The sequence below is a fragment of the Electrophorus electricus genome, chromosome 7, assembly GCF_041902795.1.
Source record: "Electrophorus electricus isolate QZ-2024a chromosome 7, ASM4190279v1, whole genome shotgun sequence".
In the NCBI taxonomy this organism is placed as follows: domain Eukaryota; kingdom Metazoa; phylum Chordata; class Actinopteri; order Gymnotiformes; family Gymnotidae; genus Electrophorus; species Electrophorus electricus.
The window spans coordinates 9071222-9086508 of record NC_137503.1 but is presented as its reverse complement, the minus strand read 5'-3'; the positions used below and the strand labels follow the sequence as shown (position 1 = coordinate 9086508).

General features: G+C 37.8%; 1 protein-coding gene across 12 annotated transcripts in view; it reads right to left on the bottom strand.

Moving 5' to 3' along the window:
- cadpsb (Ca2+-dependent activator protein for secretion b) overlaps nucleotides 1–14412 on the bottom strand; it is a 65574-nt gene extending 51162 nt beyond the window's left edge. For 4 of the 12 annotated variants that reach the window (XM_081717269.1, XM_081717270.1, XM_027007872.3 and 1 more), the window contains exon 1: nucleotides 13562–14390. In XM_081717269.1, coding sequence (XP_081573395.1) covers nucleotides 13562–13900 — 339 coding nt within the window. In that variant the 5' untranslated portion in view covers nucleotides 13901–14390. Of the gene's footprint in view, nucleotides 1–13561 lie in introns of all 12 variants that reach the window. The other 8 variants (XM_081717275.1, XM_081717276.1, XM_081717272.1 and 5 more) reach the window with 6 other exon arrangements.
- Nucleotides 14413–15287: the final 875 nt, after the last annotated feature.

The following is a 15287-nucleotide window of genomic DNA, read 5'->3' as shown; positions in this document are numbered from 1 at the left end:
GAGACTTTGCAGGATCACCAGTTTCTTCCCCTTACTCCATGGAAGTCAAATTTAGTAATTAGCAACAATATACTGTTCTGCATAGAATTTATTATACTGCTTATAATTCGCTATCATTCTAATTAACCCATTCCATAAAAGCCAAAGGATTTATGTGAATTCTTTATTATGGATATAGCACTCTGCAGTATTTGTCTTAAACCATTTAAAATGATGGCACACCATCTAGAGATTCCACCAAATCCAGTTTCTGATGTGCAGCTCTAACATACAGCATTCTTATGCCAAGGGTCTCTGAGGATGACCAAGATGAATCAGTCATATGTAACCTGCTTTAGGTATGTTTGTGTTTGAATAAGTCATGCTAATCAGATGTTTTCTTTCATTCACAAAGTATTCTCTCCTTTTAATTATTCAAAAGGCTTCTGCAGTGACAATGTAGTAAGTTGTAATAAAGAAGAAAAAAAAAACATTTACTGGAGTCTGTTTGTTTAGGTTTTCTTTAAGCAAAGTTGTTGAAAGCCAATGATAGTTGTGAATTATTTGATAGTCTACCAACAAGTAAAGTAATAGGCCTTTCACATGAACAGTTCTATAGTTTTATAGAACTTTATATAACTTTTAGATATTTGTATATATATATATATATATATATATATATATATATATATATATATATATATATATATATATATATATATATATAACATATAGGATACATATCCCATATTTAGCGTGTAAAGCTCTGCTTTAGGTGGTGATTAAACCCTTAATGTTAAAAATGTTTTTAAAATCTATCTATCTATCTATCTATCTATCTATCTATCTATCTATCTATCTATCTATCTATCTATCTATCTATCTATCTATCTATCTATCTATATATATATATATATATATATATATATATGATGAACTAACAGATGATGAACTAACAGATTAAAGATAGATACACTAAATAGATGAAACATTGAGTGTAGGTACAGCGCAGTTGTTTCTAATTTCTAACTGGTATATATATACAGCCTACAACCTAGATAGATCATTTGGCATTTCTCTGCTTTATCACGCTGTAATGCTCAAACAAAGGGGAATTTAAGTGTAAGAAACAGAATCCAGATTGAGTTCCAGGTGATTGCCACATTTAAGATTCAACATTCACTCTTCACCAAAGCAAAAACTCTTACTTTTTTGATGAAACATGATGTTTCTGGAAACGGCAAGTTGAACTAAATAAAGTCAGCATTTTTGCTGTGGTATAGTGTGAATATTGCACCTGACAACTTGTTTTTGGTTTTTGGTTGCACCTGCCCAGTGGTTGAGGGACATTTTTCTGTGCTCTTGTTTTCTTATGTATCCAAAAACAATGCTCTAGAGCTTTGACCTCTTTGTGTTTCTGTGGTGTAATGCAAGAAACATTGTACCTAGAATATATGAAATTCAGTTTGAAAAAATGGAAATAATAAATTATTCAAAAAAGAAGAAATCTGATGTGTAGAATCAGGATACCCAGTAATATCCAATATGGTGCCTGAAGCAACTCAGTGTTTAAATGTTTTGGCCCATTGTTATCTAGAGAGATAAAAATATTGAGTGTGTGTGTGTGTGTGTGTGTGTGTGTGAAGGAGATAAAGAGAGAATGAGACAGAGAGAGAGATACAGAGAGAGAGAGAGAGAGAGAGAGAGAGAGAGATAGAGAGAGAGTCTTTATGTGTTCATGTGTGTTTGAATGTGCAAGAGATTCTGGTGTGGGAGGATAGTGGAAAAGTACCATGTAGAGTGTGCCTGTGAGGCATTAAAGCACCATCTGTGTGTTCATCTCTGCTGCTGTCCTCACTCTCCCTCACACAGAAATGGACACACAGGCTCACACACACATTTGTCCTTTCAGAGTTTTTGAACCTGTCTTCTCATTGTGTAATGCGAAGAGTGGAAATGAGCAGAAACAAAATGTAATCATTATTTCAGATATATTTTCACTCAGAGAGTTCTGGGAAATAGAAACAGAGTATCTGAGTGTTTATCAAGTCTAAAAAGATTTGATTCACTAAAAAAAGGTGTGTGGTGGTAATGGGAGGGCGGGGGAGGTTTCGAGTTGTTGGATAGAATTCTTTAAACTTTTATGATCCTTCTACACTTCTTGGTCCTTGCAACCATGAAGAGTGTCCTGAAGTTGCAAGAAATGTGCATGTTTACCCTTTTAAACTCACTTTTCACTCCATGTCATTTTGCTCCCTATGGGGTTCTATGTGCCAGCCAAAAGACCATAAAATTATTTTTAATCTAGATCTATACAATGTGTGTGTGTGTGTGTTTGTGTGTGTGTGTGTGTGTGTGTGTCTCTCTCTCTCTCTATGTGTGTGTGTGTGTGTGTGTGTGTGTGTGTGTGTGTGTGTGTTTGTGTGTGTGTATGTGTATGAGTGAGAGAGTGTGTGATCATGTGGATATGCAAACGCATCTGGTGATTTAGTATGGTAGCATAGGTCATCTAGGTTCTTTCTTTAATTAAACTAAAAGCACTTTAGCCCTGGTCAGTTAATGCTGTTCAAGCTTTTCACTCACTGAGGCCTAGCATTGCTCATCCTGTTGACAGACTTAAGAACCAGCCAGTGTTCTTAAGCAATTTCGTTGCATCTCCACCTACAGCTAACCCATGTAAAGTTCCAATCAATCCTTTCTCAAAGTCTTCTTATAGGCTCACTCTTTTGCAGCAGAGAGGGCAACCACATCCACCAGCTTCTGTACCTCAGTACAAAGCTACGGAATGAAATGCAAATTAATGCACAGGGAAGTAGTGACCTGCAATTTCCAAAGCATTATCATAATAATAAAATGTCTGTTTCCCAACTGGAAAATTCCATATTGACAGTAAGCACCAGACAATTCTACACAAACGTTTCTATTGATTTCTTTTCTTTTATGTTACTTGGAACTTAAAAAGGGGAATAAAAACATGTTCACTGCATTTTCGCACACATCAAGCTTTTCTTTGCTAATATATTCATCTGCTGTATTCATCTTAATGTATTCAGCTACTATAAGAGTATCTCTAAGTCACATTTTACCCTGACATTATGCTTTTGACATTTTCAGTTTAACCGGAGTGAACTGTGAGAAGGTACTTTATGTACAAAGGCATGCAACAGTGTGTTTGTGTAATAGTGTATTTGTGTGCAGATGAGTATATGCACACACACTCAGCAGAAGCACACTGCAGAGTTGTTAGTAATTATGATAATTGCATGAATGGAGCAGCATTTGCTAAGGGCTAGATGCCTGGGAGAGACAGCGGAAGAGAGAGAAAATATAGATGATTTTAAATTTAACAAAATAGTGGGAAAATATAGTAGTTACATTCAAAACAGTGTCTTTTGATCAATGTAGTACATTCAATTTGAATTTAGTTTTAGCTAACTCTTGCATGAGATTGTAATTTCTTGGAAGGGTGTAAGATTAGCTTTCCAAACTGGCTCATCAACAGTAGGAGAATAAGAAAAAGAACCTTCCCTAAATATTATGCAACTCAGTGTGAAAGGAAAAAATAGAGGTGCTTGCCAAATTTAGAAGCAGACAGCTGAAGTAGAACTGAGGGGGTGACTTTGTGCATGATGCAACCATAATTCATCTCAGAGCTTGTCTCTGGAAAAACAACAACTCTTGGACCCTGTTCTGCGTGGACCTACATTCCATTCATTGGGTTATGTATTCATCTCCATTAAAAACAAATGTTTGTATTCAGAAATTTCTTGACATCAACCTTGTATGGAGATTGTGCTGAATCACTCCAGTCTCTTTGTACAGAATATGAAATGAAGGAATCCAATTTGTCCTGGTAATTGAGAGTTTGTGGAGATGTCATACAAGTGATTGTAATTCAAAGAAACATTTTTTGGGTAGTGTAATCTTGTATCCATATTGACTTTATGAGGCAGTTGCCTAGTTTAGGTACAGCAATCTTATAGTGGGACTTGTATGTGCTAAAAATATGATATGACAACTAGCTATTTGGTTATGTTATGTGTTGTACCATATTGAAGGCATAAACACTGCAGATGCATAAATGTGCTTCTACGTGAACTCAGTGTGGATATCAGTTGAGGGCCAAATCTCACAAAAAAGACAATATTTAGAATACTTGGGTTCGAGTCCCTATCTGGGTGGAGTTTCCATGTTCCCCTGTCTCTGTGTGGATTTCCTCTGGGGTCTCTGGTTTCCTCCGATGGTCCAAAAACATGGAGGTTAGGTTGACTGCATATTCTAAATTGCCCTGTATGATTGCGACCTGTGTATGACTGTGTGCATGTATGTCCAGTGATGGTTGGTGCACTGTCCTGGTCTTAACCTCCTCCCCTTCCCCTGCAAACGGTGCAGTTCCCCAAGGTGCTGCAGTTTTCGACAGAGAGTACACTGTGCACAAATTGGCTGCTGCTTCTCATCAGTGTGTGAGTGTTTGTAAAGGTGATATCTGCCTGTAAAGTGTTCTTGAGTTTGAGAAATGCACTATATAATTAATAATAATAATAGCTCATAACAGAGACAAAGAACTACACACAAAAATGAAATAAATAATACATATATTTGCAGCATGCTGGTTCTGCAGGTTTTCCCTTTTTATTTATTCAATGATTTTTGGTCGCTCTCTCTCACACACAGACACACACACACAGAGACAGACACAGACACACACACACACACACGCACACACACACACACACACACACACACACATACATACACAAACCAAATATACACATGCAAAGCAAATAGGCAGTGCCACACACAATGCCCTGAGCAAACAGAAGAACTGAGCCCTTTGTGAGTACACAGCCCACTCAGTAGGGCCTCATCTTCCTCCAGTTCACAACCATAAAAACAGCTGAGACAGAAAAACATCTCGAAGCTGTCCAAACCCAACAGCTGCTCCAGAACTCTAGGAAAACTCTGCCTGTGGAGGAACAATGTGTCCCATGCCCACCCCCACAACCACGTACTGTCTCTCAACTTAGGATAACATTGCTCAGGGTGACCACATAGCAGGTGCACAAGATTATACTTGGCTAGTCATACCTTTAGTACACTCTGAGCCATGAAGCAGCGCGCACAGGCTCTCACACTGTGCAGCTTCTACCAGCAGCTCAGCTTCAAGAAGAAGCCATGCAAGCTATCATTCTCATTCAAGCAGAGTGGCTTCTTTTGATGGCTGCTATCTGAAGACATCGATAGTCTGTGAAAGCACTGATAATCTGTGAAGTTCACCTCAATACATGGGTTATATTTATTCAGAATAAACAGCCTTTTTAAACATGAAAAGCAGAGGAAGTCCACATTCTGACTCACAATGTGCAATGTTTCTTGGGGATGAACAATTAATTGTTAATAAAAAGTAATCATGAGTTTGACATCAGTAATTAGCTAATCATGAAGGCAGCAGCTACTGTGTTTCACTAAGCAGCATTGCCATTACATCAAAGTCAAGCATTTGTAATCATAAATAAGCAAATAAGTGCTCTAGTGAGACAATGAAAAATATGCCAAAGGCCTTGTGAACCCTCTGACCAACCTCTGTTGGCCCATTAAGAATGGGTCATTTCAGAGCTCTAGTGCAAGCCGAGTTGTGTCATCTCCACTAACCTCAGTTCAATGGTCCAGTCAGTTTGTCAATAAAGATGTACTGTAGGCAAAGGAAGCTCACTGGAAGTTTTTTTTAAAGAGACAATCCTGCCATCTTGTGATTTTAACATTCATTTTTCATGGCCCAAAGTGCTAGTATCTCACTTTGACAATCTAGCTAAGTAAACAAAAAGACAAAGAACTGCATATCGATCCCAAACCTGTGATAATTGTCTGAGGAGTTTTTGCAGTCTGACAAATGTCATTTCCGCAAAGTGGCATTTTGCCTTGAAACATATATGTAATTATGCTCATCTTCCATTCAGACACAATGACACAAAATGCTGCCTCAGAGACAAGCTTTTTGTTTGCTTTATGTAAGACTGCATCACATCACATATGTACACACCCCTTCCATTTCTCTTCATCCAAAACAGCTTCCAAATGTTCCATGTGATGGGGTGAAAGAATTCTATTCAATTGGGTACAACAGTAATAGAATGGAAGAACACATTATGCATTTGTGTGTTTGGTTGTGTGTTTGTATGCACATGTGTATAGTGCTATTTGAGTTGAAATTTAACCTGTTTTAATGTTTTAAACCAAAGTTTGCTCTTTCAGTAGAGCAGCATAAAAACACAGACTGTATCATCAGTCTGATAATGAAATTTTCTGAATTCTCTTTTAATCTAAAATGCACAACCAGTGTACAAATGAATCAGTGCACACAAACCCTTATTATAAACCTTTGATTACAACATTGTTATGCAAAAATATATACAACATGAAACACCGCTGTTAATCAAAATGATAACATCTATATTTTTAAGAGTATTATGTTTGAAACTTTACCTCATGTCACATTTGTCTTAACAGAGAACATTTTGGTAATGGCATGTCTTTGCCTAAGTGAATTAAGATTTTACACTGTAACTCCATCCTTTGAAAAGCAGTGTGTGTATGTAATGGAGTTACAGTGTAAAGCAGAGACAGAATCACACTGCCATATTATCTTATCATATATATTATCGATAAATAATATATTGTGTTATTGTGTTATTTAAACATAGAACTTAACATGCTTGTGTTTGAAAGAAGTGAAAAGTTTCACAATACCTGAACACCACACATAGAGCTAATGTATCTGCAAGACAGAACTAATGTATGTACAGGGTGCCCAAAACTCAGCATCTCAAAAACCAGGCTTTGAGACATGTGACATTGCAGAATCAGTTAAATGTCTCCCTGTAGAGGCCTATTTATTCTGAGCGAAGAGACCACACACCAAGTACGAACATGGCCCTGCTACCTTCCTCACGCCACAGGGAGAAACTTATAGTCAAAATGTGTGTGAGCAACATGTGGATCTCCCTCGTTGCTTCTGACATGGAGAGAAAACTTAAGCACAGTGTTGTCTGCTTTTCAGCCTTGCAGAAGGTGGAGGGTCATGTAGGCCTGCCTGCAAGTGTGGGGTGATTGGGAAAGTGAGCAGGAACTCAGTGTTTATGGCAATACAGTAGGATGGTGTGTATGGAGGTGGAGGGGGTAGGTGCTTCGGTCTTTAGAATATGGCCTCACCACTATTATATGTGTGCTTGTATTGATTTGAATGAGCTGACAGCTGTTAAAAGGACATACTCCACTCCATCCCTCCATCCTTTAATGGACATCATACATTTAATAAATAATACATTTTGTGAGCAAATAGAAGAGCTCTATAAACTGTGTCCCGCAAGAATGACTCAGTTCTTTAAGAAAATGATAAGACCTGTGATTAGTCAGCATTTTTTTCATTCATATTAATAAAACCAGCAACATATTCTGCAGGTCAACAGTGCCATTCATCTATTTTCAGATCAGTGTGCATATCTACTCCAAAGCTACTTTCTCATTAACATTTCTGGTTTTAGGTTTGTTACACACTCCTAACTACTGGATTGGATCGCTATTTTTACACTTCATCCTAACTAAGATGTCTAGTTTCAAATACAGAGGATAGGGAAAGGTCTATTAGTCTATTAGAGTTATCTAGGCTTAAGCAGGCTGTTGGAGCACAAGTTTGCACTCAAACACTTCCTCAAGATAACACAGTATACAGAATTATATAAAATACAGAATTGGAAGTACAGTGGTCAGTTCATTCATATGGGTTTGACATGAATTTCCTTCTAATTTTAAATGGGGAAGATAATGAAAAGTTGCAATGAAATTGAAAAAAAGAGCAGTAATTTCAGTGGTTTAAATGGTATAGTGAGAGGTCAGCATGTAAATGTACACTGTTCAGGTAACACAATGTAGCATTCTTGAGGAATGCATATGCTGCTGCTCAAAATTTCCAGTCAGTGCTTCAATTAACTTTGTCACTTCTCATTGTTTCGTTCTTCACCTTTTATATGCTGCTATTGCTCACGTGAGCTATCAGTCTATCTGAGGTCACAGAACACCATGTTCAAGCACACCTTCCTCTTTGACCCTTCATGTGCCCTTCTGATTTAATTCCACCATTCTTGCCCTATCGTATTAAAAAGTCATTCACCTCTAGAACTCCTCTGAGCAGCTCTGGTTCTACGTCAGGCTTCTTCTCTTCTAACCAGCTCAACCTCCATTCACCAGGCTGGGTTATCCTGGCGCACGTCCACCATCTTATGCTTCAACCGGAACATCGTTTTCTTTCATCATCAATGGCTTCGTCCCTGCCCTAGTCCTCTTTATCTGCCCTACATGGGACTGATTTAATTTCTTCTTGCATAGCCATCTTCTAGTTTTAGAAAGTGTAAGGTCTGAGTACCTTCAACAAACCACAGGCTTCTCAGTACTGATGCTGAGTGGTGTCTTTTTTAATATCTTTGAGGGTAGAGGCAGCAACATTTTCTAAATTCCTACTTTTTGAATACTGACTAAATGAAAGTTCCTTCAAATCAAATTCAGATTCTTTCGTTTTTCTCTATATAGGCTTTTTGACCAAATAATCGATTTTCCATGAAATGAGTGCAGTTAGTGCATACTTTGTGAGGACTGCACAGACAGGTCTGTTCTAATCTGACTCAGCTCCGCCGGTTCAGCTGCTCAGCTTGATCACCACGGTGAAGTGAGTTAGTCTAGAGTTCAGCTGGCCTTCAGCTTGATAAAACATGGGTAAGAAAAATATTTATTTCTGCCTTTTCACTATTGAGTTCTCACTAGAACACAAAATATTATGTTCTGCTCCGATATCTTCTGTTTAACTATACTCATCTGTTTAACCAATAATATAAAAGAAAGGCATTTTTGACCTTTTCATTGATGAAAGCTGAGCCAGAACTGGATGCGTCTCACACTCTTTCAGTCTCTCTTCAATTGTGCGTGTTTCACTCATGCACCTCTCTGAATATCTTTATGTCTCATATTTCACGTTGATGACATGCCTGGTGATTGACATATTGATCCAACAGAGTGTATGAGTGGGGCAAAGGGATGAGGTTGCACATGCTTCCTTGGAGACACACACACACACACTAAAAACACACACCTACCTACACAAATGCATTTACACATACAGCACACACAGCTCCATAAAAAGATCTCAAGGGAAAATCAGGGGGAGAATGTTCATGAAGTGCCAGACTGCCTCTTCGATTACAGGCACACTCACTGAGCCACCACACAATGCTGGCCTGATTTGCATCCTTTCTGAAGAAGAAGATAATCATGTGGTCCACATGCTCACTCTGCTGGGCTCTGCTGACAGAGAGGTGTCCTGGAGTCCTAGACTCCCCCTCATCACTACACATTCTAACCATTCCTCAGAGGTACAGGGCCTGACTGACTTACTCTCATTTCTCAATAACCAAAAATGTTCATGTTCAGAAGAGTAAACTATGCTTGGCTTCACAAGACCATTGAGGAAAAAGGTTTCAGGTTAATTTTCTTTTTGAGCATGCTTTATAAAAGGTGATCTGACGTGTACAGTGTGTGCTGGAAAGCTACAATGAGGTCTGGAAAGTTGCAGTACATTTGGAAAGCTACAGTGTGTTGTGGAAAGCAGGCCCTCAGTTTTATATGCTGTGGGGACGTTTCTCAGCAACTTATTAACAATGTTAAACTGCAGAGTTATGGAGCTCAATTATTACAGCTTACTATTGCAAAGTTAAGCAGCACTGTTTACACTACACTATAGACAAACACCAAGCATTTAGCCATTCAGGGGGTCCATTCAGCATATAGTACTCATCTAACCTATAAAATCCTTGCCAGTAAAATCCTTGACAGCAATGAGACACACCTTCATAGAACAGAACAAAGGTAGTCCAACAGAGCTAAAATAAAGGAGTAATGTAATGTGTGTGTAATTGTGGCTGTGTGTGTTTTTGTGTATTTGTGTGTATTTATGTATGTGTGTATGTGATGTTTGTATGTATGTGTGTATGTTATGAATGGGGGAGTGTACAGGAAGTAAAGAATGTCTCAAAGGACCCAGCTGTAATTCAAATAGTATATTAGATATTTTGTATTTCCTTAATTTCCTTACTTAATGACCGCTACTTCAATACACAGCGGTTCAATCCAAACAAAAGGTTAATTAGGCCTGTCAATATACTATATCACATAATACACTTGAAAACAAGTTTAACTGTGCTAAAAAGTATTTATGACAAGAGGCTGATTAAGACATTATCAGATGCTCCCAGCAAGAGTAAATAACTATTTCTGCCCTGTTTTATAAACTACTATGTTCTGCATTCACAATAAGTATTACAAATCAAGTGACCAGACAATGGCACAAGGCTCATGATACAATAATAAGCTATTATAGAAAGGCTTTTATATCAGCAATACTATTATATAGGTATTTGCTGTACAAAGCAATTAGCAGAACCCGAGAAGCATTGGGCATAGGAATAATTTTTTTCTCTAACCATGCGTGTTAAGTCATTTTCCCCTAACCAGGCATGCTAAGTCATTTTTCGCTAACCAACCGCAAATCCTTATTTCTTATTTGTGAATAATTATTTTGATTCACAAAACCTGGTAGTAATTTTTTCAATATTTCAGCCACTTTGATTTTTTTAAAAATATTTCTATAATAAATGGTGTATAAATTAAGTGTATAATGATTACAACTAAGTTTACATTCTTACAAAATTTGGGTACTATACCATTTAAACTACTGAAATTGCTATGGCCAGATAAATGTTCAGTGTTTACTGAATATTTTTATGGCCAATTTTTATGAAATATTTTATATTTGTTATTGAAATGACTGCACAAATATTCAGAATACCCTTAACATTCTTTCTGAACAAATTAAGAATGATCTAGGTAAGATTGGTTTGTACAAACACGTTGCTTTTCACATTAATGTCTTAATTAATTATTAATCAATAATTTATATTCTTATATCTTATGAAAATATATATTTTTAGTATCAGATGATACTGATACTGATGATTTGTGTTTGCTACCAGGACTCAGTTACATTTCAAATCCTCAAATCTGTGACATAAATTGAGTTCAAAAGAGGAATTCAGTTCATTACTCTGAACATTTGTCCCAAAATAGGAGCGAATTTGAATTTGAAAAAACAAACACAAAAGTACTCTTTTCAGCTCTTCAAAAAATTAATTCATTCTGTCAATATATTTTACCCATATCTACCTTACAAACAATAAAACCTTACACTTCAGCCATGTCCTTTACTATGATGTTTCACACAGATGACTCTGAATCAATGATTAACTACAGTGACTCTTCTGCACTTTGGGGACCTCAGCAGTGTCTCTTCAATAAAATTAATCTCAGTGACCCAGATACTATCATCATTGACTCACTAAACGGAACTGACTCCCGGTGGGAGACTCAAAGCCTTGATTCTTTGCAGCAACTACTCCACAGACTAGAATGGTAAAGTTCACATAGCTTCACACAGGACTATGTTATTCAAATAAGTGATTAAGCCTGCTGCTGCTGTTTTCACAACATTTTTACATGTCCTTATGTTTCTCTGCAGCTTAAACATAATATCCTTCTAACATCCTGATGTGGATAACAAAAATGAATTTATAAATATTACCGTAAACCAGATGTCCTTGTACTGGTATTTGTTTCTTTTTCCAATTTCTTCTTGTGTAACATGCAACACTACACAATATGTCAAATAGTATAAAGCAGTAAATAGTAGTGCTTAATTTCCATTGAAAAAAATGTGTTTTTTAAAAAGATGGTATATCAAAATATGCATGCTTCAATTCTTTGTATCTGACGCTGACTGTAGAAGGCTAGTGACCTCAAGCTGTTAAGAGGTTGTTGTAAATTCTAAGAGATCAACCTCGATCAATAACTGAGGGGAAGTAGATGGGTGCTGTAGTGCACCCATGCAAGCTCAGGATCAGTTACCAGAGAGGCAACAGTATGACACACTGCAGCATACTGAGATCAATGGCCTGAAGCTTTAAACTAGGACTGGAGGCTCTGAGGGAAAGAAAAAAGATAATAATTTGAAAAAAGATAATGGTTAAAATAAAAAAATAAATATAAAGAGATAACGGTTTTAAAAAGATGATTAAATTAAAAAAAAAAACTAAATTGGGCAATTTGTATTTCAATCAGAATTATGCAATGAGCTAATACCATAAAACCTAATAGCAATAATAACACTATAAAAAGGTGATTTAAAAGGCTATCCAGAAAACAAACAAAAAGAGATAAGAAAAAGATGGAGTGAAGAAGGTCTGTGGTTTTCTACGAAAGAAAGGTAGGTGAATATATGATAGATCAGATGGATTATTAGCACAGGGACCACTAGTATACTTTTGCGTATTGATATTTCAAGTTTTATAGTTCTAGCTTCAACACCATATCAGTGCATAAAAGTGAGAAGTTTGGAGAAGTCCCCTGTTAGTGCATTAAAAAGATGAAAAAATGAACAGAAAGAATTGATAAAACAGGGCCAGGTATCTAAAGTAGTATAGTCTTATTTTGAATAAAGGACAACATACACATAATAGAAGCAATTTAAATTTAATTATGAACTGAGATCAGTGGGGTGAAAAAGAACACTTAAGTTTATTGGATCTCTTTTCTTGAGTTTAGCATACAAATATACACTGAGTACTACTACCAATACTACTTCTACTACTACTACTACTACTACTACTACTAATAATAATAATAATAATAATAATTATTATTATTATTATTATTATTATTATTATTATTATAAAAAGGATTTTACAGTTTTAAACATGTCCTTGTCTCCTTGTTGTTTTTATTCCACAGTAATGAAAAAGACAAATAAAAATAGAAAAGATTTAAACATGTACAAAAAGTAATTAATTCTAATTACTTAAGTTAAACAAAACTAGCAAAACAGATCAGTCAAATCCAGCTAAAGCAACCGACAGCCTTATCTACGTCTAACGTTACATCTTAGAACTAAAGTCACCTTGGAAGATGAATGAGCGAGGCAAGAGATGGCGCAAATGGAACTCTATCCTACCACCGCAAGAGTGCACACAACCACGGACTCCCAATGTGAGCGGGTCACCTGACTCTACTACGGCAATGACACGGCTTTATTTTGGTCTGTCTCTATCACACTCTTGAAGAACAGCTATAATTGGAACTCGTCTCCAGCTCCCGTATTTGACGGAACAGTCTATGTTCAAGGAACTCGCTGTTTCCGCCTTGCATTAGAAACCTCATAAAATGTTATGGTTGGGATTCTGCAGTACAGATGGTCCCCTTGTGTTTACACCCCCACTTGTCCCACAAACAGTGTGTGTGCTGTGGTGATCTCACACATTTATCACTGGTGATACGCTTCCTTATATAATGCTTTAACGAAATTCGATTAAATGTTGGTGGCGGCATGTCCCAAACTGGAGAGTGCTTTTTATTATTTTTAGAGAGAAGAAGGTGCCTCTCAAGGTGAGACCTCAAGGAACAGAAGCTACCTTTCCTTTTATTTTCTTACCTTTAGCTGCCGCCTTGCCATGTCCGTCGGTTGCTTGGCGTTGAAAGGATAAGCGACGCATCGCATCACGAAGACATAGAGTTGGAGCTTCTTCTTTCGCTCCTCTTCCTCCCTCTGCAATTTCTCTACGTCCTCTTTCTCCTGCTCGCTGGCGGCCGACGGGCTTGGGCTGGATGGACGGGCACTGCTACCGCGGCTGCTGGGCTGGAGCCTGTCGGTGCTCTCATTGCTCCTATTCGGAGAGATGCGAGAGGATCCTGCCTGGGGTGCCAGTATTTCTTTGCTTTCCTCCTCTACTATCCCGTCCGATTCCTCCTCGCTGGACGATGGATCCAACATTTTTGCTCCGAAGCGGTGCTTGTCTAACCTTGCAAGCTAATATTACGAACAATGGCTATAATACCAGAAACGGAGTCCGACTAATTCATAAACACAGCTTTTAGCCGTCAGCAGTTTGATCGAATCAAGCTATTCGAATATTTTATATTCCAACGAAACACGCAAATCACGTCTGTGCTGAAGGAAAGGCTCGCGGAGGCTGCGGGTACAGACACTGCAATCTTCACACAGGCAGACCGACGCTGTTGCTTACGTGTTCCGAGCTGTGGTTCAGTTCGCCAGTCACTGCAAGGGATGCGCGTGGAAGAGCGACGGGAGGGAGAGGCCGAGGAGTGGAGGAGGGGGCACACAGGGCTGAGCGAAAGCAGCTATTTCAATGAAAGATCGAAAGACGGCCTCTTCCTGCCAAGTGGTGCGCGAAACGCAGGCGCAGCTCCCGAGCAGCTGTCCGTGGTCCTGCATGGGGGTCGTTCCGGTCGCACAGTATCTGGGACAGGATGGCCACCGGCATGCAGAGAGTTCACAGTGAGGCATTTTACAGTGATGCAATTAGCACTACTCTATTTAAACATAAAATAATACGTCAACATTAGACTGCCCTATAAAAGTACTATATTCCTCAGAGACTACAAAGGGCACACAATAGGGCTACGTTGTTCTAGGGAGCAGATAAAAAATCGCTCAGTAAGCAAGGTCGTCCTACCAAACAGTGGCGTGTCCGGGATTGTATACATGAGTTGGCAAAGGGTTGGCAAGAGCAGACTAAAGGGTGGCACCACTTATTTATTTATTAGGGCAAAAATGCTTTTGCAGAATATAATATTTTTATATTTACAATTATTGATGTCTTTTAACGACATAACTGGCTTCATATTTGCTGTCTAGTCCCTACTAAAAGAATTTGGTACGAATACATACTATAATCACTTAAATCAACACAAATAACTAATTGTGATGCATCAACTCTAGTGCACCTAAAAAAAATATTGGGAATAACTCTTTTTTAAGCATCCAAGCCTAGCATTTACGCGAGTGACACTCGGTTGTGCTATATCGTGAGCCTGTGTTAAAAAGCAACTTTACACAGATAGAGTGGCGCAGTAGGTAACAAGATTTTGAAAAATGCGGTCAGTGTGTCTTTCAGAGTATTTTTCAGCCAATGACATTGTCGGAACTAACTACGGTATGATTTTTGCTGAGCCAATCAGAAGTACGAAAAGCAATCAATTCCAAACGCACTTTATTTTAAAAAGCACACATTTTTTTCGATTCTGTTTCGACAAAAACGTCTAATCTAAATATAATAGTAAAATTATGACAAATGTAATTTGTCCACGTCCCTGCACAATAATGGTGTTACCTGTTCACACACTACCGCCAATAGTAA